Genomic DNA, 24,442 nt, shown 5'->3' on the forward strand with positions numbered 1-24,442 from the left:
TTTATATTTAAATCCACACAGTGCATGTAATTAACAAATATATCTATTTATTATATACAATGAAATCGTGATGGCAAAAATGTTTGTTTGCAAAAATGATGTTGAATATACGTATACATTAAAGAAAAGATTATCGCTACTGACGAAAAATGCTATTTGCTTTTCTGTAAATAGCTATTGAACATACATTTTATTTGTGTTTTAGATAAAAAAGGCTTATACTTCATCCTTTCTTTTATTTCATACTTTTTTTCATCTAGGCACCACTATTATTATATCCTACAAGTTGGAGTGATGACCATGTACGGGTTCCGGGAACTGCCTTGAAACGAATAGCGTAAGATCGGTCCGTATGGAGTTCTATAAGGAGGACTATGCTCAGCAGTGGGTGTTTATCGGGTGAAATGATGATGACCGAAAACGAACACCACAGCTAGTAATAAATGCTTAATACAGTTATATCTCCAAAAAAGTTTTTTTTTCATTTTAATACAACTTCATAATAATAATTAAATAGTAAATGAAATTGTCACATTTGTTTACGTGTGCAGGAAACGTAACATCTATAACATTGAACCTTCTGTGTCGTTAGTCTATGCCAATTGCCATGGCAACTATTTGTTTATTTATATTTAATTGGTGAATTCTTGTGACTTTTGCTTACACCTGCGCGGAAGTGACAAACTATCTTTGTCTTTTTTGTTTATATCATTTTATTAGAGCCATCTCTCTTATACAGTCTGTCAATGTAATAAATTAAGTAAAATGAAACTTGTATTTGTGTGTGCCTGACACTGCATAGGAAGCATTTTTTTTGGATATATTGTGAGTATATAACGTATCTATACATAAAATATCATTGATCTGAAATAGCTATATTAGTTGTTTTCCAAATATTTTGACGTGACAACGTCTTATAATTCGATAGCCGGCTGCACGCATGAAAAAACATGACTCATGCGGTGCGTTACCTCGCTCTGAGGCGTTTCGTGTGGTTTGAAGTCTAAGCGAGAGCGCGGAACGAGCGACAAAGAAGCACAATCGGCCTTAAGACGTTGTCACGTTCAACTATCGTCAGTAAACCGGCTACAGACAACCAATTTTTTTAAATAATTATTTTATCCATAAGACTAACAGCATTCTTAATCTGCAATAAAATATAAATCCATCTATCATTAATATATCTCCTCCACAGCGCGGTGCATTCGTGTCCGAGCCAGCCATAATGGTGAAGCGGCCAACCCGAGGCGCGCAAGTGTGGTCCATGGAGAAACTGGAGAACAAACTCGTGGACATGAGAGATATGTACGACGAGTGGAGGCATAGACAGCACGAGGAGGGGGAGGATATTGTGAGTAAAGAAAAAAAAACTAATTTGGTATGGGTAACGGGTGGCGTCTGTGTAATAACTCAGGCCCCGGAACCACAGACACAATAGAAAATCTATTGTGTCTGGGACCGATCGGGCCGCTTGGGGCTTGGGTTAAATAATTTTGGAAATGGAAAATTAACAAAGCGACTTACATATTATGCTAACTACTTAACAATTTTACGAAAATAACCATTGCATAATATGTATAACAAGTAACTTAATTCTTACTAGAACACTTTGGTAAGAGAACTTAAAAGTGTAATTAACGGTGTATATCTACCATCATTAATTTGTCCATCATTAAAAAGCAATAACTAACATACAACCTTTATAAATATATTAGTTAGCACTGTAAACTCGATACAAAGCTGTTAACACGTAATAAAATATTAACGAAACGCAAAAAACAAGGTAGCCAATGACATCGTAGTAAGCGAATAGTAAAGTGCACATACAATAAACATTATTAATTTCAGGATGCGGCTCAAATAGACGTGGAAACACCAACGGTGCGTTTAGCTTTGCGTAGCTTTGGATTTTTATATTTTTTTTCATGATTGTTTCACATTTTAAAATATTTTGTGTTTATGGCGTATAGTAGGCTAAAAAAAAGAGCGTGTGTACTTATGTACACGCGTTAGAAGTTATACTTCTTTGGCGTATGGAAAAAAAAAATACTAGAATATACAACTTGAACATAGTTATCAATTTTCATACCACCTAGAACTAACTTCATGCTGTTAAATTTAGGTGTCGGTGTGCGCGCATCGTAAAAATTCACTCTATCATTTTTCTCCATCGCGCCAAAAGAAGTATAACTTCAAAAACTTTTTTTTAATTGTTTAATATTTTAAAATTAACATTTTGCACATTAACTCTCCTATAACTTTTGATTTACCTACTAAAATAGGAATTTTACATCTATTTGTTCCCTGCAAAATCCTCACATGTATAGCTACACGTTTAAAACACGTCACAATAGAAAAATCAAATATGAATATACTTAAATATTTCAAATCCCTCTTTAATTATTTATGAAAATAATCAAAATTCCAACAGGAGCCAGAAGAAAAAGCGCTAGATCCATTCTACGAATCGCAAGAGAATCACAACTTGATTGGTGTCGCCAACATTTTCTTGGAGGCGTTGTTCCATGATGTGACGTTGGATTATCACACGCCCATAATAAGCCAACAGGGAGAAGTTGCTGGCAGATTGCAGGTAAAATTTATGTTATATAATTACTATTATAAATTATAACTAGCTGGAACGTTGTGGCTTTACTCGCGTGGCGTGGTTAAAAGTAGCCTATCTGCGTGTCTAGACTACAATATATGTCTGTATTAAATTTTATACAGATGTTTTTGAGATAGAGAGAAACAAACATTCATTTATTCTTACAGCCTATGAAGTGGTAAATATTAAAATATGATATGACCATTCAAAAGTGCTTCTAGAAGAAGTCTTATTGAATAAATAAATGTTTGAGTTTCACGTTTATAATATAATTATTGTAGAAAGGATCTATTGCTAGAAAAGAAACATTAAAGTGTCTCTTACCGTTAAACATTAAAGTGGCCCGTATCTATAACTCTAGTTTCTTTAAACTTTTTAAAAAATTGAGATAGAGTACATGATCTTCTATTACGTGATGTTATTATTGTTATATATTTGTTTCGTAGGTGGAGATAAGCAGAGTATCAGGCCAGTTCCCACAAGACCGTATTTGTGAAGCGGCGTCCGACAGTTCTGGCGATATGAGAGATGACGATGAGCCTGTTGATCCAGCTACACAGCAAGTAAGATATTATACTTAACATTTTAATGGCGAATTAAACAAATGTACTATGTGTTAACTAAATTATTATCTTCTTAAAAAAATACTCAATACATTTTATTCAAATCTTATTTCCATCATATACTGTACATAATTGTTTGCCAAATAGCAAATTGCTTTGATTTACATGACCTTAAATTCGCTTATTGTAATTAGGTCTCATTCGCTTTAACTGTTTTCAGTCAGTTGGGGAATTTATTTTGTCAATTCATTTACAAATTTAACGTGACACAATTTACTACATTTCCCATTTATTTTGTCAATTCATTTACAAATTTAACGTGACACAATTTACTACATTTCCCATACAAATCTTCGAATTTACATGTACATGTTTCATAAAATATTTCCTTCGACAGGTGACAATCCGCGTAGTAATCAAGCAAGCAAGTGGGCTACCCCCCTCGCTATCTAACTTCGTGTTCTGCCAGTACTCAGTATGGGGTGGTGGGGAGCCCGTGGTTGTAGCGCCACAAGTGTCGGCGGACACCCCGCCCCCCGCGCACCCCGCGGTACCTGCGCACCCCGCGCACCCCGTGGTGACGTCACCGCGCCACCAGCTCGTGACGTTCCGGTTCGATCATAGAAGGGATTTCACGATACCGCTCACGGAGGAGTTCATTGAGCACTGTGCGGGTGAGAAGTTGTTTTTCTATCGTTACTAAAGTGCTATGTTAAATTTTACTGAGATACTAGTTATAGAAGTTAGAAAACAATAATTCTAACAATTGAACAAATATAATTTTTTTTTCTGTTCGATTTATGCAAACATTATGTATCCCAATCTTGCGGTGATCACGCTCGCTGTAACTTATTCGAAACGTCAGTCTTAAAACGCGTTTGAAAGCCATTATAAATTAATCAAAACTTATCGTATATTGCAGAGGGCGCGCTATCAATCGAAGTGTGGGGCCACCGTTCCGCTGGCTTCAGTCGAGCAGTCGGCAACTGGGAAGTAGAAGCACAGCAGTTGGCCAAAGCGCGGTCCCTGGCCGACCGCTGGGCGGAACTCACCAGGAAGATAGAGCTGTGGGTCGAGATACATGAGCTGAACGAGCAGGGGGAATACGCGCCCGTGGAGGTGAGTGGGGTACGTTGTATAGCTATAAGAGTCACTTCGTAGGAAGTAAGATATTGTGTCTAAAGAAGCTGTAAGCGTCACTACGAACTTTATTACAGAAGCTTTTATCACTATAACCGTCACTATGAACTTTATATAAGTTAGTGAAGCATTTAAATAATAGTTATAAAATTGAAAGTAATAAATCAAGTCGAAAAATACAATCGTTTAGGTAACACTTATCCCATCCGACACATCAGCACGGTGTATCCGTTTAACCACGCCCCCTTCGGTGCATTTATTTATTTATTTATTGGTGCTTTCCTTTGGTTATATTTGTGTGTATTTTCATTTCTTATTTCCAACATACTTATAAATTCTATTACGTCACATCATCGCACAATCGATATCGAATTTGCTTATTAAAAAAAAAATGATAACCTTCTTTTTTCAAATTGGTTAATAATACGTAACGATATAATATCGTGTATCAGGTCACTCAACGGGCAGACATCCCGACGGGCGGCGTGTACCAGCTGCGGCAGGGCCAGCAGCGGCGCGTGGCGGTGCGCGTGCGGCCCGCCGCCAACTCGGGCACGCTGCCCATCATCTGCCAGCACATTGTCAGCGTCGAAGTGGGCTCCGTTACCGTCAGGTGAGCCGTGTACCAGCTGCGGCAGGGCCAGCAGCGGCGCGTGGCGGTGCGCGTGCGGCCCGCCGCCAACTCGGGCACGCTGCCCATCATCTGCCAGCACATTGTCAGCGTCGAAGTGGGCTCCGTTACCGTCAGGTGAGCCGTGTACCAGCTGCGGCAGGGCCAGCAGCGGCGCGTGGCGGTGCGCGTGCGGCCCGCCGCCAACTCGGGCACGCTGCCCATCATCTGCCAGCACATTGTCAGCGTCGAAGTGGGCTCCGTTACCGTCAGGTGAGCCGTGTACCAGCTGCGGCAGGGCCAGCAGCGGCGCGTGGCGGTGCGCGTGCGGCCCGCCGCCAACTCGGGCACGCTGCCCATCATCTGCCAGCACATTGTCAGCGTCGAAGTGGGCTCCGTTACCGTCAGGTGAGCCGTGTACCAGCTGCGGCAGGGCCAGCAGCGGCGCGTGGCGGTGCGCGTGCGGCCCGCCGCCAACTCGGGCACGCTGCCCATCATCTGCCAGCACATTGTCAGCGTCGAAGTGGGCTCCGTTACCGTCAGGTGAGCCGTGTACCAGCTGCGGCAGGGCCAGCAGCGGCGCGTGGCGGTGCGCGTGCGGCCCGCCGCCAACTCGGGCACGCTGCCCATCATCTGCCAGCACATTGTCAGCGTCGAAGTGGGCTCCGTTACCGTCAGGTGAGCCGTGTACCAGCTGCGGCAGGGCCAGCAGCGGCGCGTGGCGGTGCGCGTGCGGCCCGCCGCCAACTCGGGCACGCTGCCCATCATCTGCCAGCACATTGTCAGCGTCGAAGTGGGCTCCGTTACCGTCAGGTGAGCCGTGTACCAGCTGCGGCAGGGCCAGCAGCGGCGCGTGGCGGTGCGCGTGCGGCCCGCCGCCAACTCGGGCACGCTGCCCATCATCTGCCAGCACATTGTCAGCGTCGAAGTGGGCTCCGTTACCGTCAGGTGAGCCGTGTACCAGCTGCGGCAGGGCCAGCAGCGGCGCGTGGCGGTGCGCGTGCGGCCCGCCGCCAACTCGGGCACGCTGCCCATCATCTGCCAGCACATTGTCAGCGTCGAAGTGGGCTCCGTTACCGTCAGGTGAGCCGTGTACCAGCTGCGGCAGGGCCAGCAGCGGCGCGTGGCGGTGCGCGTGCGGCCCGCCGCCAACTCGGGCACGCTGCCCATCATCTGCCAGCACATTGTCAGCGTCGAAGTGGGCTCCGTTACCGTCAGGTGAGCCGTGTACCAGCTGCGGCAGGGCCAGCAGCGGCGCGTGGCGGTGCGCGTGCGGCCCGCCGCCAACTCGGGCACGCTGCCCATCATCTGCCAGCACATTGTCAGCGTCGAAGTGGGCTCCGTTACCGTCAGGTGAGTCTATACTTATTTATTGACGTGACAACGTCTTAAAATTCGATAGAGCCGGCTGCACGCACGAAAAAACATGACTCATGCGGCGTTACCTCGCTCTGAGGCGTTCCATGTGCAAGCGAGAGCGCGGAACGAGCGACAAAAAAGCACAATCGGACGTTGTCACGTTCAACTATCGTCAGTAAACCGACTTTACAGACAACCAATTTTTATTTATTTATTTATACATCTTTGACTTACAATACAAAACATACCAAAACGCACAAAGATAATGGTATAGGAGGTAGCAACGTTGACAAGAGAGAATTTTAGTATAGTTGGTTCCTTGATACACCGTTCCCCCCGCCACTCCGGCCAGAGTCCGGGCTGTCCGGCTGGCCGCAGTGGTTGTGCTTATCAGCGCGCATCTCATTTGCACAAGAAAATATCCCCAACTTAAAGTTAGGTGTGATTACATGGGATTAACCTATAAGGGCACAGGCCAGCACACTGGTCAAGTGAGGGTTGGCAGATGTCACATGTGGTCGTACTTTTTAAGCCTTCGACATGTCGGTCTCGTCGATGTTTTCCTTCACCGTTTCAAACATTGGTGACGTTATTAACATACCAATATTGAAAAATATGTTCAGTGCTGCACACTTGTCCATATAATATACAAGCTTGTATACATAATGTATGGGAAAATATTTTCGGCAATGTATTTTTTTACCATGATTCTGTGGCATTTGCGAAAATACAGTTAATTAATTTGAATAAATTGTTTCTTTACTTATGTTTTACTAGTCTTAAAAATACAATTGTATGAATAAAAAAAAATAACATATGTATTGTAAACAGGTCACGGCTCCAAAAACCGCTCGACTCGTACCAAGAGGAAGACCTCGCAGTGCTCCGCGAGAGGTGGAGCGAAGCGCTCGCACGTCGGAGACAGCACTTACACGCACAGTTACAGGTATATGGGATTTCATTAATTATTATTAATTTTGTGTAGTTATCTTTTAAGATAAAACATAGATTTGGTTAATTAATACATAGTAATTAGGACGTACAGAATGTGAAAGATGTTGGTTTCAAGTAAATGAATATGAAACCAACCTAAATTTTCGTTAAAAGTGACATAAATACGATTTTTTTTTAAATAATATAATCGTCTGTTATTATGATAAGTATCTTTTATACATATTTGATGCTAATATAAATGTACTTTTGCTTAGAAATTGGTGAATATGTCGCCATCGTTGAAGAGTGAACGAGATATGGAGCGGGAACAGTCGCTCGTTGAACAGTGGGTTTCACTCACTGAGGAAAGAAATGCGGTACGTTTAAGCGATAAACATTTGTTAAAAAAATGTGTCAAAATAAAATAAAATATATGTATATATTTTAACACTATCGTTAGTGCGGCCTTGTATTATTTTTTTACAAAACTAAAGTTTTTTGTTTATGGTAAAAAAATGGTTTTGTAGTGTTTAAAGAGGATATCTGATGGTTGGTCCCTTTGTACTTTTTATTTGAATATTATCAAAAATATCGCAGGTTTTGGTACCAAGTCCTGGCAGTCCGATACCTGGAGCGCCGGCCGCGTGGAACCCCCCGCCCGGCATGGAACAACATATTCCGGTGCTGTTCTTGGATCTTAATGGTATGTATTTTTCTTGTCCTATATCTTTACTTGTCTGAAGTGCCTATAGTAGAAAAGTATCATCCCTATATTATTTTTGAAGTAATACTTCTTTTGGCGCGATGGAGAAATATGATGAGAGTGAATTTTCACGATGCGCGCGCACACCGACACCTAAATTTAACAGCATGAAGTTAGTTAGACATAGACATAGACATAGACACACATTTATTTACAAACATAACACACAATAACACACACAACAACTGACAAAACACAGAACATTACAAATAAACAAAAAAAAAAAAAATAATAAGAAATAAAAAAGACAAATAAACTAGGATGCAATTAATTAACTTAAACAAAAAATAAAATAAAATAAAAAACAATAAATAGTTGCAATTATGTGCTATGGCTGTAAAATGGTCCAGGCTCAGCATATGTCATGAGTCATTTGACTCATGACGCTGTTGATTCTGCCAGGACCCAGAAGGCAGATAGATAGAAGGTAATAAGAAGAAACAATTAAAAACAAAGTAAACTAATTAATATACATATATATGAAATTACATGAATAAGAACAGGATAGATATTTATATACATAATATATATGAAATTACATGAATAAGAACAGGATAGATAGTAAATAAACATTAGTAAGAACAAAAGGTAACGTAAATAAATGAAAGCTACGTGAGAAATAATCATAATAAAGGGGGAAGCAATAAAAGATACAAATGCTGCTTAAGAGGGAAGGGAACTCTGAAGTGACAAGAGATATTTTTTGAAGGCACGTCGGAAGCTAAATTTAGACTGCAGACATTTTATGGGAGGTGGTATATTGTTCCAGCATTTGGTAGCAGAGTATCTGAAGCTCCCACGAAATGCTGCAGTTTTGTGTGCCGGGACCGACAATTCCTTGGTTACACCCCTGACCTCATTTCTGCTTGTTTGACTTCGCCACAACAATTTAGTATACAGATACTCGGGTGCTTTATTCTTTACTATGTCAAACATCATACAGGCCAGAAAAAGATTTTGCCGGTTCTTAATTCTCAGGTGGTTGAGAGAATTGATGAAAGGAGTAACGTGGCTGCGATGTGGTATGTTTAAGCAGAAACGAGTACAGGCATTCTGTAACCTTTGGATAAGTCGCTGAGAACGTTCCAAGAGGCAAGGTCCGTATACGGCCACACAATAGTTCAGCTTGGATAAAATAATTGCCTCACAAAGTCGAATACGCAGATCGACACTGAGGAACTCTCGAATTTTATAAATTGTCTTGAGTCGGAAAAAGCAATTGCTCACTATTTCCGTAACATGCTTCTCGAAGTTAAGGCCTCCATCGAAAACAACTCCTAAATTACGTGCAACAGTGACTTGCTCAAGTGGAGACGAATCAATTGTAAGGGAAGGACTGTACTTAGAAACGTAAGAAATCTGCTTTTTAGTACCAGTTATTAAAAATTTTGATTTGGATGGATTAAGGCACAAAGAATTCCGCATTGACCATTCCGAGATTCGTTGAAGGTCGTCATTAATACTCTGAATGCAGTCTTGAACACAAAAACGGTTGATAGGGAGATATAATTGCAAGTCATCTGCATATAGATGGTAATTACACTTTTTTAAACAATTTGTTATGTCCGCTGAGTACAAAATGAATAACAAAGGCCCCAAAATTGATCCCTGCGGAACTCCTCTTGTGACAGGATATAAGGCTGAAAAAACATTAGACCCATCAGATTTAGAAAGAACTACTTGTTGGTAGCGGCCATAAATATAAGAATTGAACCAGGACACAGAGTTCTCGTCAAAACCATAAAAAATTAATTTAGAAAGAAGAAGAGAAAAATTAATGGAGTCGAATGCTCTGGAAAAATCAAGCAGGGCGATAATTGAAGCATGACCAGCATCACGGGCAGTAAGAAGATTGTCCACGACGTCAAGAAGGGCAGTGCTGGTACTACGTCGCTTTCGAAAGCCAGATTGATAGGTAGGAAAGATGTTAGAAGATTCACAGTACTTACTCACTTGAGCGTGGACAACCTTTTCGAGAATTTTGGAAATGAAAGGGAGGATACTGATAGGACGAAGATCTTTTACCGTTGAAGGATTATTCGTTTTGGGGATAGGGCGTATCAAAGCTGTTTTCCACTGAGAGGGAAAAACTGACGAAGCAAGGGATCTATTTACTATAGCTGTAATTGCACTAAGTGAATATGGGAGCGTAAGGATTAACATATCTCTAGATATCCCATCTATTCCCTGAGCGTTAGATTTAATGTCCAAAATGACTTTACCAATGTAATAATCACTGACAGGAACAAAACTAAACCTATTTAGACCGAAACGATTACTCGTAAAGAACCTAAGATCGTTCTCCTCCACGTGGTTAGATCCCGGAACATTTAAGAAATGCTCATTAATACCATTAGCATCACATAGATGATCAGGGAGACACGAACCGCATTTGAAATTCGGAAGTACCGTTCTTTTTAAATTTTTCCACAAAACTTTAGTATTATTAAGGTTGGAATTAATGTCTTTGTCAAAATAAGCCTTTTTTTCTGAGAATAATGTTACATTTGCTAGCTTTTTCAACGATTTATAATCCTCAAATCTATTTTTATCCTTAGTTTTACGGTACCGAGTGTGGGCATTGTCGCGTAACCGCATCAAATATCGAAGATTAGAGGTAAACCAGGGAGAAAACCTATCTCTTAACGTGACCGATTTAAGGGGCGCATAGGTATCAAACAAAGCTATTATATATTGATTCAACAAATTAACCATAGCCTCCACATCCGTTAGTCTCACTATTTCATTCCAGTCCATATCATTTAGCGACTCATTAAAGTCATTTACATTAATGTCCTTTAATGGTCGGAAGGTGAATTTCTTTATAGGAGGTTTATTTTTTTTGAATTTAAATTCAGAGACGACGAATGCATGGGCCCCGAGATCAGGTATGTAGTCAACGATTACACCAACAGTAGCTGTATCACTACAGACGACATCAATAAGAGACTCACTATGGGAAGTAAAATGGGTAGATTCACTAACCTGATTTTGCAGTTTTAACGAATTCAGGAAATTCTGGAAACGAAGTGTATTTCTATCATCAGGGCACAGTAAATTGATGTTAAAATCTCCGAGCAAAATGAGGTTGTCATAGGCACAAAAGGATGAGATGGATTCAGTGAGGGCATCAAGAAAAATATCAACATTAAGCCAGGGGGGTCTATAAGCTGTGCCAATGATAACACTTCTAGAATTTACGGTGACTTTAACCCAGTATTGCTCCACTAAATTGGCAGGCGGGTTCACGCAGGTACGAGCTGTTATACCACGTTTAATGTAAAAGCCAACTCCACCACCTCTGGCACGTATTGCTGGAGGCCGCGGTCGGTGACGAAACGTGTAACCGGGCACAGAGGGGGCACGAGCTTCCTGACCTTCATGGAGCCAGGTCTCATTGATGGCAAGTAAGTCGGGCGAATGACGTTGAATGGCAATAATTAATTCGTCGTGCTTAGTTCCTAAGGAACCCGCATTGAATAAGGCAACGGAGAAATTTTTCTTACGGCTTATCATTGATAACAAAAAATTTTATGGACGTATATGAGTGACTGCAATGAATTATAAACTCCTGTATAGTATACATAGATAATGTATGTAGTATAATTTTTATGTGCATAATGTGTAATACGTGTGATAGTAAGAATATGAAAAGGCTAAGAGATAAGAAGATAAATTTTAGAAATATCGATATAAGTATTAATAATATAGTACAAATTAATAATATTAAATAGTATAAGTAGTTATGATATGAAATAGTAGGTACACATATAAAGCTTGAATATCGTTTTATAAAATAAAAAAGATTAACTGCGAATTGATTATTTATGCTTTTAAATAAAATAAGATTTGATTTATAGGAAAAAAGAGAACTGACCAAATAACAAACAATAACACAGCAGCCATAACACATACACACAACATGCATAATATAAAAAATAACAATCAATACACAATCGAATTTAAGGGAAGTTAAGAGACAATCCCATATGTTATATCCCAGTATTAAATAAGATATAATATCATTGAAAAGGCATACGTCAATTATTGATTCAGAATAATATTTATGAAACACACAAAGATGTATTTTGAATTTGGTATAAAAAGGAGTTTTAAATGTAACAATGCAATAACTTAAATAATATAGGATGAAAGTTAATTGTAATTTAAAAATTATTACTTGATTCAATATTGTGAAATAAACGTGATATATCATCTTCAGTTCGAAATATACAAATGTTATCATTTTCACTTTTCTTAGCCATAACACGTCCATTTTTCGTCCACACGAAACGCCAGCGAAAGGTGGCAGCTAGTGCTCGTACTTTACCATATAACTGCCTATTATCTTTGGTAAGACGTTCGTTAATAAATACACGCATAGGGTTGTGTGGTGGAAGGCCCATATCAGACGTAGTAAGACCCCGTTTGACGCGGGCTTGTTTCAAGAATTCATCCCTGATGGAACGACGCGCAAGTTGCACGGCGATGAGCCGAGGGCGGGGGGAACGTTCATTAAGTTGTTTATTACCTATGCAAGTGTCCTCAGTTTCAGTTACCGGCGCACGCTTCATTCCGATACGGTGCGTGCTAATTATGTCGCGCTCATCCAGGTTAATCCCAAGTTTGGAGGCAGTGGTGATGATAATGTGTCCCAGTGATTCGTTGTTGTGTTCTGGTATGCCAGATATTTCTATGTGGTTAAGTAGATTGGCTTGTTGACGATCATTTAACTCGGTTTTTAAGGCTGTGACAGTAGCTTGCAAATCCGGAATGCTTTGTAAGTTAGATAATTGTTTCTTAGAATTGTTAAGGTCAGAACGTAGTTGTGAGTTTTCGCGTTCTAACATACGGATTTTCTCAGTGTTAATATTTATCTCACTTTTAATATCAGTGATTTGTGATTGTAAATAATCCGTCGTTTCTGTGAACTCAAGCTTAAACTTGCCCATTGCCGTGTTAAACTCACCCAGAAAGTCTTGAGTAAATTTGGTGTACATAGCAGTTATTCTGGAGTCAAGTAGCTGTTCAAAACGGTCGAAAGTGATTATACTTGCTTGAGCAGGGGTGCTTATTTCATCGCACGACATGTTAAGGTTGATAGATGAACTTTCAACTTCGAACTGTTTTCGAGTTGGGGTATCATCGCCTTTACGACGAGTAGCATTTGTTTTGCACGATGGACAAGTCCATGAGCGTTTTAGTTCCCTTAGATTTTTATTATAATACGAAGTAGGCATATTTATGCACATATAATGATACGAACCCTCGCAACGTACACATAGAAGTTGGCCCTCCGTAACGGACATCGAACAGGCAGCACAAATCATCTTGATTATGACAAATCTTTACGAACCTTGTATGCACTGCGCTTTTGTTTACTTATATTCACTATTTATAATACTCTAATTGAAATAAATTAATTTAAAATAATATTTTAGGCTTAAGAGGCCGGCGGACGACAATTTTTCCATACAAACGTAATTCCAAAATAATTTTCAGTTTGAGCATATTTCCACTTTATTGTGCTGTTATTCGGAATAAGACAGTATTTATCTAGGTTCCCATATTATTTTTATTGCAAAATACTTAAATACAACGAATTGTAAACGATTTGTATTTCTCACATTTTTAAAGTATAAATGATATGTTTTCTACTCATCCATTCTGTAATAAAAACGGCAATATTCTTAATGTAATGTAATTCGAAACATGGTTTACATTGTTAAGTTACACAATATGCAAAAAAAATTGGAAAAGCATTGAGTTTTCATTCATCGTTTTTGGTATTACGGCACACGTTCAAATTAATCACAAATTTTCATCGGTCGTCGTGCTGTCGCATCAAGCACAATATACAGATACATACAGTAAACTTCATAGTATAGAAAAAAGTTTGTATGTGTTGGTAATATTTTCGATGTGTGAAAACCACGTCACCACTTTGTCAAGCACAAGCCTGTCAAACTATTTTCTTTTTCATCCTAAAACAAAAAGGTATTCTATGCTCGTATAATAATAATTTTAATTTATTTTTGCATATTTTGTGTTTTTAAGTTTAATTTAATTTATCGTTTTAAATATAATTAAGTAGGTATACCTAAATACAAGTATTGTTAATTCTGGTTTAAAATAATTACTTTAATAATTATTTTAATTAAAATAATTTGCGCCTGTAATCACTACATATATTAGCAACATAATAAATTTTCTAGTGTATCAATTTTTTTTTCTACGAATTTATTTAGGTAGCTCAGTCGGCCGCGAAAATCCCAATATTTTAAATATTTTTTTTAAAAATCGTGTTTTTAAAATAAAACTCTGGGTGTTCTACTCGTGTAAAGAGAAGCTCCAAAGGATGTCACTTTTTTGCGCCTAAAAGTAAAAACATAATATAATCTATACTTTATACATATATAATAAAAAAATCTGTAGAAGGGTCAATTCTGTACATTGAAAATATCGAAAAAGTAAATAGCAGGGGGTGTTACTGGATCGATACCAAACCCAAATATGTAATTAAAAAAATTTTTGTCTGTCCGTCTGTCTGTCTGTCTGTATGCTGACATCACGTGAAAACTAACAGTTCGATTTCGATGAAACTTGGCATAATAATTATACTTTATTATCCTGGGCATACAATATATACTTTTAGATACTTTTTATCCTGGAATAACACGTGGAAAAAAATAATCTTAATTTTTCAGTTTTATCCATATTCCATAGACGTTGTTCTGTAGAACCGTGAACACACGTTGCGTTACCCGCAGTGGATTCTTTTTTTTATAAGATGTCATTGTCAGAGTAACTCAAAATGGAGAAATAAACCATCCACGCGAAGACCGACATCCGCGCGGATGGAGACGCGGGTGGAAGCTAGTCAGAAATATTACAATACAATTGGCAAAAAATACGCACGCACTATATTATTATTTGCGAAAAAAATGTACCCTGATTTTTACAGCTACATTTTTTTTCTACAAAGCCTAGATGTTGAGATATTATTGAAGACTAGATATTCGCCCGCGGCTTCGCCCGCGTTTGCAAAGGAAAACCCGCATAGTTCCCGTTCCCGTGGGATTTTCGGGATAAAAATCCTATGTGTTAATCTAAGTTACCCTCTATATGTGTGCTAAATTTCATTGTAATCGGTTCAGTAGTTTTTACGTGAAAGAGTAACAAACATCCATACATCCATACAAACTTTCGCATTTATAATACCTATTACTAGTAGGATATAAGTGTTGTAGAGAAATTTCCTTAAAACGCATTGCTATTCTGCACATACACTTACGATTGCCCAAAGTTTGCTGCAAAAATAAAGTAAATAAGAAACATTATATTCCTAAATAAAAAGAAATGCGTTTGTCAATATGAATGAATGGTACACTCACACAACTACACACTATTCACACAAATTCACGCGCGGCTTCGGCGGGAATTGTGCAACAGAGACAACAATATTCGAGCGTATTTTGCCTTCACTTCGAATTGCAGTTGGCAGCGGCCTCCGCCGGACTCTTAAGTGTTTTAAAATGATGTTAGCAGGTGGAATTTCGATCTACCTTCTAGGTGTATAGTTCTAGGTGGTATGAAAATTGATAACTATGTTCAAGTTGTATTCTAGTATTTTTCCATACGCCAAAGAAGTATAACTTCTAACGCGTGTACATAAGTACACACACTCTTTTTTTTTACAAAATAAATTTCAGTTTAATAACAATATGTTTGATTCCAGCGGACGATCTAACAACGCACGGCACCGGCGAAGAGGTCTCCGTAGCGGGCCTGCACTCGATCCTGCCCAAGGAGCACGGCAACAAGTTCTACGAGCTGCAGCTGGTGCAGCACCACCACAAGGACGTGAGCGCGGCCGCCGCGTGGGACTCCTCCATACACGACTCGCAGTACCTCAACCGCGTCACTGAGGGTGAGGGCCTGCGAGCTGCACTATATACACCACACTCGATCCTGCCCAAGAGCAAGCACTTGTAGTGACATCTCGGTCTGACTAGCTAAAACTTTTCAATGTCATCTATTGGGGTCTTAATGGTCGGCCAGTCGAGGTCTAGGATCCTTCCTTTTTCGATGGAGGAATTCCACCTTCCTTCCTCCACACATCACATCACATGCGGTGAGGACAGTGGCTGCACTCGATCACACAACTTCTGGTATTGCGTATGTTGTTCGGGATAAAAAAACTAAACAAAAACACTCTAAAAGTGTTACACTTTATTGTACACTTATAACGCTTTATGGCATGTTTAAAGAATTACTGTATAGTATACAACAAACTAATAATTATTTATTGCAAGCAAAAGACGATACCGATTCGATTCTCTGATAACTTGATACCTTTGTATCCTTAGAAAGTTTTTACTGGGTAATAATTAATATTATTCACAACAAAAACATTTTAATACAGCAAACGAACGCGTATACCTGATACTGAAAACAACGGTACGTCTATCCCACCCGGCGCCGATGGAGCTGATCCTGCGCAAGCGACTCGCGCTCAATATATACAAGCGGCAGAGTCTTACTGATCGGATACGGAAGAAGATTGTTAGGTGGGCATTTTATTCATTTTAATAAGTTTTTTTTTTAAACCTATAATATAATATGTTAAAATTCAGATGTAAAAGGATTGGTTAAAAATTTTAATTAAAAACAAGTAATTTGTTCTAGTTAAAAGTCACGTATTTTGTATGAAGTTTGTGATAAGTTCTTATGTTTAGATTCAAATGATAAAGTGATAAGTTAGGATTTAAAATTGAAACAAGTAATTCGTTAAGGTGAACAGTTGCATTTTGTGAAGCATCGTTATAGTTGATTTATCGGCCATTGACTTGTTAATTTAATAATTTATGATGAAAGGGTAACTAATGCATATTTAAACCACTTAAAAACTATTTTACATTGGCAAGTTTTTACTAACCACCACTCGCACTATCCATAAACTCTAGCACGTATTACAGGACGGATCAGCTCACGCAAACCGGGGTGACATACGAAGTGGTGTCCAATATACCCAAAGCGTCTGAGGAGTTGGAGGAACGGGAGAGTCTCGCGCAAATAGCCGCTACCGGGGAGGACTCGAGCTTTGCTGATGGGGAGACTTATATCGGTTAGTATGGGCCTTTGATGAGGGTTTTTCTATACTTTATGAATGAGGGATTTTGTAGACAGTGTTCTATCTATACTTTTCTATACTTTTAATAAAACACGCAATTGTTTATGGTCGTTCTCTGTGCAAATCGCTGATTTCAAATGCAGTGCGTTGTACTATTCCATAACAAACGACGAATTGTTTTTGATTGTCTGCACGATAAGGTTTTGTTGTTTAAATAATTAATTTTGAAGTGAAGATATTTCTGGAGAAATAAGAAGGTTTCAAAATCTCACAAACGGGATACAGTAAAAATGTTATGTTTTACTACATACTTTTCTTAACCTTTCCATCTTATTCCATATATGCGTTCGATTAAAACTTTACACCTTCTTATTATTTTGAAATTCACAACTCATATTGCTATTAAAACTTCCAGAGAAATACACACGAGGCGTGAGCGCAGTGGAAAGCATCCTCACCCTCGACCGTCTACGTCAGAGCGTAGCCGTCAAGGAGCTAGAACAAGCTCGCGGCCAACCGGTCACCATGCGCAAGACGGCCTCCGTGCCTAACTTCTCGCAGGTAAACTATTGTAGACCCTATTGTGAGGGGATAAGACACAGTTTACGTTGTAGTGGCGACACTGCACTAGCGTGTATTTATGATTTTTTTTTTGTATGGTGGGACAATTGGGTGAATTTTTGTTTGATTAAAAATTTTATATCAATAAATGTACACTTTAAATAAAGGAAACAATGAAATATTTTCCGCGGTTTATTTTACGCTCACAATTTACACCGCTTAGTCGAAAACGAACAGTAGTTTCAATGCAGGCGCAAACACACGATACATCGAATAAATGAGAAGTAATTGGTTATTCTTGTTGCATCTTGCGTTCGGTAAAGTTCCGTTTGTACTATGGAACATTTTAACAAAATTCACATCCAAAATAATACCAATTAATTCTTTTAACACATACAGGGCTATTCATCTCCTAGAAAGCTTCACACATTGGACACACGACAGTAAGAGCGAGGCCGTGCGTTGAGATGCAACAATAATACAAAGTATATGTGATTATTTCAGGGTGCTTTCTCACGACGCGACGCGTTTCAAACGCTTTGCAACGCGACTCGATATGTCGTTGATTTCGTATCGTCATTGCAAGGGCAGGAATACGATGCTCTCGGTCAGGATGACGCGTCGTCGCGTTGCGTGGTGAGAAAATATCCTAAATTATGTTGCGTCTGCTTACATCGATGATACAGTATATAAATGATGATCCGTTTCCACTACACACATCGAGCGTCGACGCTTTATAAATCGCTATTAACTTGAGCTGTCCGCTGGTGTTATTTGTCGTTACTAACATATTAACAGAAAATTTATACACATGGATTGACTGTGAGAATTTTATAAAAAAGAAAATAACAATAATGTATAAATGTGCTCAGCTTTTCATTTGATTGTTTCCACGAGCGATAGGTACGCAAGCGATGCGTAATACACGATGATATGACACGAACTGCCCAATCGTTTTGTAAATTATGAGATTTTATAGTGCTTGTAAACTATTCAATATCGTAAAAATGGCTCAAGTAAATATTCTAAGTTGATGTTTTTCTACTCGTAAAGTCCAGAGTCGTTACAATCGTACAAAGAAATGCACTATAGAATCTTGTAATATTAAAACAAAATTATGTAATAATTTAGTAACCAGATCAACAAACGCATAAAAAATATGATTTTAGTTTGAAAAATTTCCATAATAACTGTAAAAGCTACTTTAAATTTAATAATCAATGGATTACATTATATATTTAACATTTTGTTACTTGCGTTGTTGTATTTGATTATAATTTATAAATAAAAGAGGTTAAGTTACATCTCGCTCGTGTATGCAATCATTAATGATGTGTGTTGTCGCTACGCACGCGGGCGCAGCTGTCTCAGGCGCTCGAGAACGCGGCCAAGAGCGGGAACAACGTGAGTCAGCATGGCCCTTACACTCGCATATCTGTCTGTTGCATTTCATTTGACGAACTGAAACTTCTTTCATGGCAATACCGTCACGCCAATAATGTGCAAGTGTAGCGAGGAATGCTTTAAGTAAGCAATAGTATCGCTTCAATAAACGCTTCAAACTTCAAACTGAATGAAGTGATATGATTGGTTTACAAAAACATTCCTCGCTACACATCCTCGCAAATTATTGGTGGAAAAGAACCCTAAGGCGACGATTTGGGTATCTTGCCACAGAAGTTTCACTTCTAACACGTGTGCTCGGCACACACGCTCTTTTTTGTTTCTCGCTATTATGGTGTATTGCGGTAGAACACTGTATATAATGGTCAATGTTTAATACATGTCAAATGGCATAGAAATTATTGACTGTATCAGTAATTGATAGCAAAAGTGTAGACATAAGATATGAATTGATATAGCAATTCGATGATACTTTGATATTGCAAGAAGATGTATGAAAATTTTTGTGCTGTTTGTATGAATATTTTATTTGCGTCGCTGCAAGTCTTGGTGGTCGCTGTAGGACTGGGCATGTTTCATGTTTATGTTCCCTTCATCTATATTATTTGGCTAGCTTAAGAGCTCTTTAGATTAGTGGTTACCTTTCTGTATATGTTCTGTATGTGTACTGTAAGTTCCCTACACTATACAGTGTAGGGAACTTATGTCCAATATCCTATGTTAAACAAACTAGTCTTTATTATATCAATTGGTTTTCCATCAATACTTCTTTTAATCACCCTTTTGTTCACTAAATGGTGAAATGTAGCACGATCACAAATCACCAGGAAAAAATGTGTGAATTTGATCTGAATGTTTAATATTACTACAACACTTTTAAATGTTTACAATTAGATTTTTACTTACATTCTTTAAAATCTTTGGCTTATTTCTTGAATAATTGAATCGTTTAATCGTTATCCAGCAACATAATTAACAAAAAAAAAAAAACAATTTTATAAAAAATACGACGACTCCACACCAAAGCCCCCTACTAAACAAACTGAATCTATCTAGATAATGCGCCTGGACTCATCATTCGAGTCGCTAGCCGGTCTCTCATCAGGCCGGTCTGGCAGTGTGGCCGACTTGGCAGACGAAACACCGCGCCGTATACGTCACTCGTACGCGGCGCCCGCACACAACGACCCCGACCTGACCACGCCCACCAAACCTTTCGGACTTGGTACGTATTTAACTATGACAAAGTGTGCGATTTACAATTATTTTTTAATGATTGTCACGTATCTTATTGGTGATTTATTTTTCTAATTATTGTGGTTTTTTAACAGGAAAATGTGTGTATTAATATTTAATTTACTCGTCTCACTGATGTACTTCTTTTCTGCTACTCCTCTTGTCACGACACATTACCATTTTTATAGCTCACCCTAATTGATCCTTTCACTAGGTCCGATGTTTAGACGAGATTAATAAATACTACATATACTTCATACAACCGAGAGTTAGTTTTAGTGCATAGAGTAGATTTAGGATATAGGCATATTTTGCAATAACATTTGTATATAATTGCACGAATACGTAGGTTTTTAGCATAGCCCTACCGATAAACCGATTTTACACATCCATGACAATGATATACACACTCCCCAGCTAGAATATTTTACATTATTTTTATTTTATTTCTTTTCACTGTTCACAATTTTATACCACCATACATTCAAAATGATTTTATTTCGTCTTGCTTTGTGGCAACGCTATGCTCCCAGATACTACTACTCTTTTCTCTATCTCTTTTCTCTTACAAAATTATATTTTTCTTTATTTTGAAATTAACTTGAGTGGGTTTCACTCAATTTTTTTTAAATACAACACGCCTTTTTAGTAATTGATTCGTTATGACTGAAATAAGACGCTTTTATCTGAATTTAATTTATCAAAAATTTATTCAAACTCAGTCCGTACTGCAAATATTAAGAAGGCTGTTCGAAATTTTTCAAAATGTGATCCCGGCTTAAACTAACATTGTTTTTTTGTTATATCTTGACCCCTCGCAACCTTCAGGCTCGTTCCTATCAGGTAATCAGGTGACAATAAATGGTATTGACTGGGAATGGCGCAGTATGGCAAAAATATTAGACGAATGCAATGTTAACATTGGAGATAATTAGTTGTGTTGTGGTACCTTTATATAATCAAAATTAATAGTCATTCTTGGGTAATTGGCTGTAAATACCTTGGATAATAATGTAAATTTAATTCGTCTGAATTAAAATAATGAATTCGTAAGGATCAAATGTATACAATATACTGAGGCTGTGATATCTTAACGGATTAGCTTCCGGCATCCAGCAAGCTTCTGTCGTTGTGTTTTGTTTGTTTGCGTGTCACTATTATTTGCATGAAACAAGCATGTCCTTGTTTTTTATTTTTTATCCCTTCCACTTTTTTACTGCTGTCAATTCAGCAGATCACGCTTTAAGGGACAATAAGATTTGCATTTGTTTACAATGAAAACTAATATATACGTAAATGATACAGCCATATTATACAATTTGTACGGTGTTGTAAGACGATATAATGAAAAACTTGAATAACAGTCGTATTGTAGATGGTAATAGTAGTATATTGTTATGGTATTCGTAACATATATGTAGGTGTGTGTGTTAGGAACGAGATGCATGTATCAAGTAGTAATTACTTGAAGTAAACAATATAACATAGATATATGAAAGCATGGAATTAGAAGGTGTTAATTATTTAACGTCCAGATACGTGAATGAATTATTTATCTCTGGATATTGTCGTAAGAATCTGGACCTGTATATATTTATATTTTTATTTATGTAATCTATTATAATGCTATTAATAATTTCTTTAATAAGTACTCATATTAAAGTTCAATTTTAAGATAATAAAAACTGTCGTACTAACATTTAAGTCTCAAATTATGTCTTAAAATAATTGGTGAATTGTCTCTCGTTATTTTGGTCTATTGTGTGGTCTGGTAAACGTTATTATGACACATGTACTAACATTTTTATTTCAGCTCGACCAACGTTCCTTAATTTGAACTTGAACCTGAACTCTCTGAGACTGCAGACGCCGAATAAGTGTACGTGATGACATTTAAGTCGTAGAATCATTAGATTGGCTTGTTTCGAATCTTTTTCGTTGTCTCATATACACTTTGGTTGTTTTTTGTTTTGTGTTATTTGCGTATCGGTGCTTGTTTGGTACGTTCGACGTAGGTAACAACTGCTACGTTCAATCAAACATTGATGCATCATTTTATATTTTGTTTTATTTTTCATCTAAGCTTGCAGTCTCCTTAGGAGTCTTATATCAAGCGGAGTTGGCATGTACTTCATACATTTCAGCATGAATTGGCAATATTTCGCATCTCAAAATTCTCTTGTATATTGGTCGCAATCTTTTATAGTCATATTTTAAGTAGATAGTCTAGTAAAAGTATTCAAGTTTGTTTTGTAAATTTTGGACACGTATCTTCAGCTGTAGGTTCAGATCATTTGTAGATACGCTCGTTTTATTTGGCTGATTTTATTCATGATAATATAATATGATGATTTGCTGAATATTTTTGTGTCTGTATGGACATCCTTACATTGTTGGTAATATATCTTGGTACTTACAGCGTCTCCTGCAAGTGGGAAATTGGGTTTGCGTATGACAACACTACACGAAGAGCCGGGAAGGCGTAACGACGAAGATTCTCATTCTGAACCGGAATCTGCCCCTACTGATGAATTGACTACGCCACGCTCACACGTAAGTATTATAAAAATTCTAAATATTGTAATTGTTTACAACTTTACAGTATATATAGAAAAGGGCCATTTTTTCATGTTATGCCAAATGTTATATTTATTTTCAGCGCACTCGATCGCGCGCCACATCTCGTGGTTTCTTGCCGACATCCAAAACTTTGGACTCATTGCACGAACTCGCCTGCGAACGAATTCCCAACAAGAATTCACCGTCGATATCTTCTAGTGGATACGGTGAGTAAATATCAATAATTTAATTCAAGTAACAACTTTATTATAAATATTTTCATATTGACAAATTGAAAGGTATTTTTAACTACTATATTTTATTTATTTATGTCTTCAGGTTCACAAGCTGTATCATCCACGAACCTGACCAACGATGACACGCTCTCCATACGCAGCATGTCCGTTGACGACACACCAGATTTCGACAAAGTGATGGACTACACGCACTTGAGCCGAACGAAAACGTCCATGGCCGGCCTCAGGAACGAAATCAGTGAACTGCGAAGCGATATTACAGACTTGAAGAATGAAATAGTCGAGTCGAAAAATGAGCTCGAAGATGTCGCGTTTGAAAAGACCAAAACGCCAGTTCTAACTCCGGGATCGAGGAATAGAATAAATCCTTTCTTACGGGATTGTGAGGAAGCCATGAAGGATGATAAGGACTCGCAGATATTGGACCCGCTCGGCGCCATACCGGTGGAGACGCACGCTGTGGTATCTAGTCAAAATAAAACCGAGCTACAGGTCAACGGGGAATCGGCGCATGATACTTCGTTTGGTGAGTACAACTATAATATGGTTTCAATTGACTACTGTTAAAACTTATAATTTCTTTCAATACTCACAATAACTCTTGTTTTCTCTTTTACACATTCATTTCTTAAATTTGGTAGTTGATCAAGTCAAACGGTAGTTTTAGCATTTATCAATGCTGTGCCTTGCGTTGCGCTGTAGAGCGCATACTCCTTGATTGCTTTCTCGGTCTTACACATTTAAATAAGAAGCGATGTACAACAATCCTAATCTGTTAATTTTGGATGATGTATAATATTGTAACTGATCGGAAATTAATGTGTATTTCTTAAAGAATAGAAGCAATAATGATACATTACTTTAAAACAATAAATCCTATATCACAGGTGAAGCGGAAATAGAGTCAGTGAGCTCCGAACAGTCGAGTCACGGGACGCGAAGTCGTGAGGCGTCTTCGGTTGGTGAGAGCGACTCGCCCGGACCAGACCCGGTTGTTAATACATCGCTGCCCGCTGGGAAGGTTCGTCTTGTTTAGTTATAAATTGTAAAAATATTATGGATGACAGTTCTGGCATACGTTGACAATGTAATAAGTTTTGGCTATAATTAATATTATAGTGGATGGGTATGGTTATGTTGAAGGAGAATAATATTGTCTTTGATATATAAAATCAAGAAAAAAGTTTCTTTTAGTGGTTAAATTTGTTGATAGCGTTTAATTTCATTAAACAAATATGTATCATAAAATACCTGTTTAATCTGAGTTACTCGGTGAAAAGATAGTTATAATCGATCTCGGGGCCGATTATAATTAT

General features: G+C 38.2%; 1 protein-coding gene across 14 annotated transcripts in view; it reads left to right on the plus strand.

Moving 5' to 3' along the window:
- LOC123694173 (kinesin-like protein KIF13A) overlaps positions 1-24,442 on the plus strand; it is a 112,754-nt gene that overhangs the window by 83,795 nt on the left and 4,517 nt on the right. For 4 of the 14 annotated variants that reach the window (XM_045639520.1, XM_045639528.1, XM_045639560.1 and 1 more), the window contains exons 15-34: positions 1,196-1,351; positions 1,849-1,881; positions 2,432-2,593; positions 3,055-3,171; positions 3,569-3,845; positions 4,094-4,299; positions 4,764-4,924; positions 7,112-7,226; positions 7,489-7,590; positions 7,811-7,916; positions 15,715-15,906; positions 16,402-16,546; positions 16,943-17,103; positions 17,525-17,670; positions 18,175-18,306; positions 20,131-20,299; positions 22,730-22,863; positions 22,970-23,096; positions 23,209-23,652; positions 24,014-24,147. In XM_045639520.1, coding sequence (XP_045495476.1) covers positions 1,196-1,351; positions 1,849-1,881; positions 2,432-2,593; positions 3,055-3,171; positions 3,569-3,845; positions 4,094-4,299; positions 4,764-4,924; positions 7,112-7,226; positions 7,489-7,590; positions 7,811-7,916; positions 15,715-15,906; positions 16,402-16,546; positions 16,943-17,103; positions 17,525-17,670; positions 18,175-18,306; positions 20,131-20,299; positions 22,730-22,863; positions 22,970-23,096; positions 23,209-23,652; positions 24,014-24,147 — 3,219 coding nt within the window. Of the gene's footprint in view, positions 1-1,195; positions 1,352-1,848; positions 1,882-2,431; positions 2,594-3,054; positions 3,172-3,568; positions 3,846-4,093; positions 4,300-4,763; positions 4,925-7,111; positions 7,227-7,488; positions 7,591-7,810; positions 7,917-15,714; positions 15,907-16,401; positions 16,547-16,942; positions 17,104-17,524; positions 17,671-18,174; positions 18,307-19,032; positions 19,075-20,130; positions 20,300-22,729; positions 22,864-22,969; positions 23,097-23,208; positions 23,653-24,013; positions 24,148-24,442 lie in introns of all 14 variants that reach the window. The other 10 variants (XM_045639537.1, XM_045639622.1, XM_045639552.1 and 7 more) reach the window with 9 other exon arrangements.

This window comes from Colias croceus, chromosome 1 (assembly GCF_905220415.1).
Source record: "Colias croceus chromosome 1, ilColCroc2.1".
Taxonomy (NCBI): domain Eukaryota; kingdom Metazoa; phylum Arthropoda; class Insecta; order Lepidoptera; family Pieridae; genus Colias; species Colias croceus.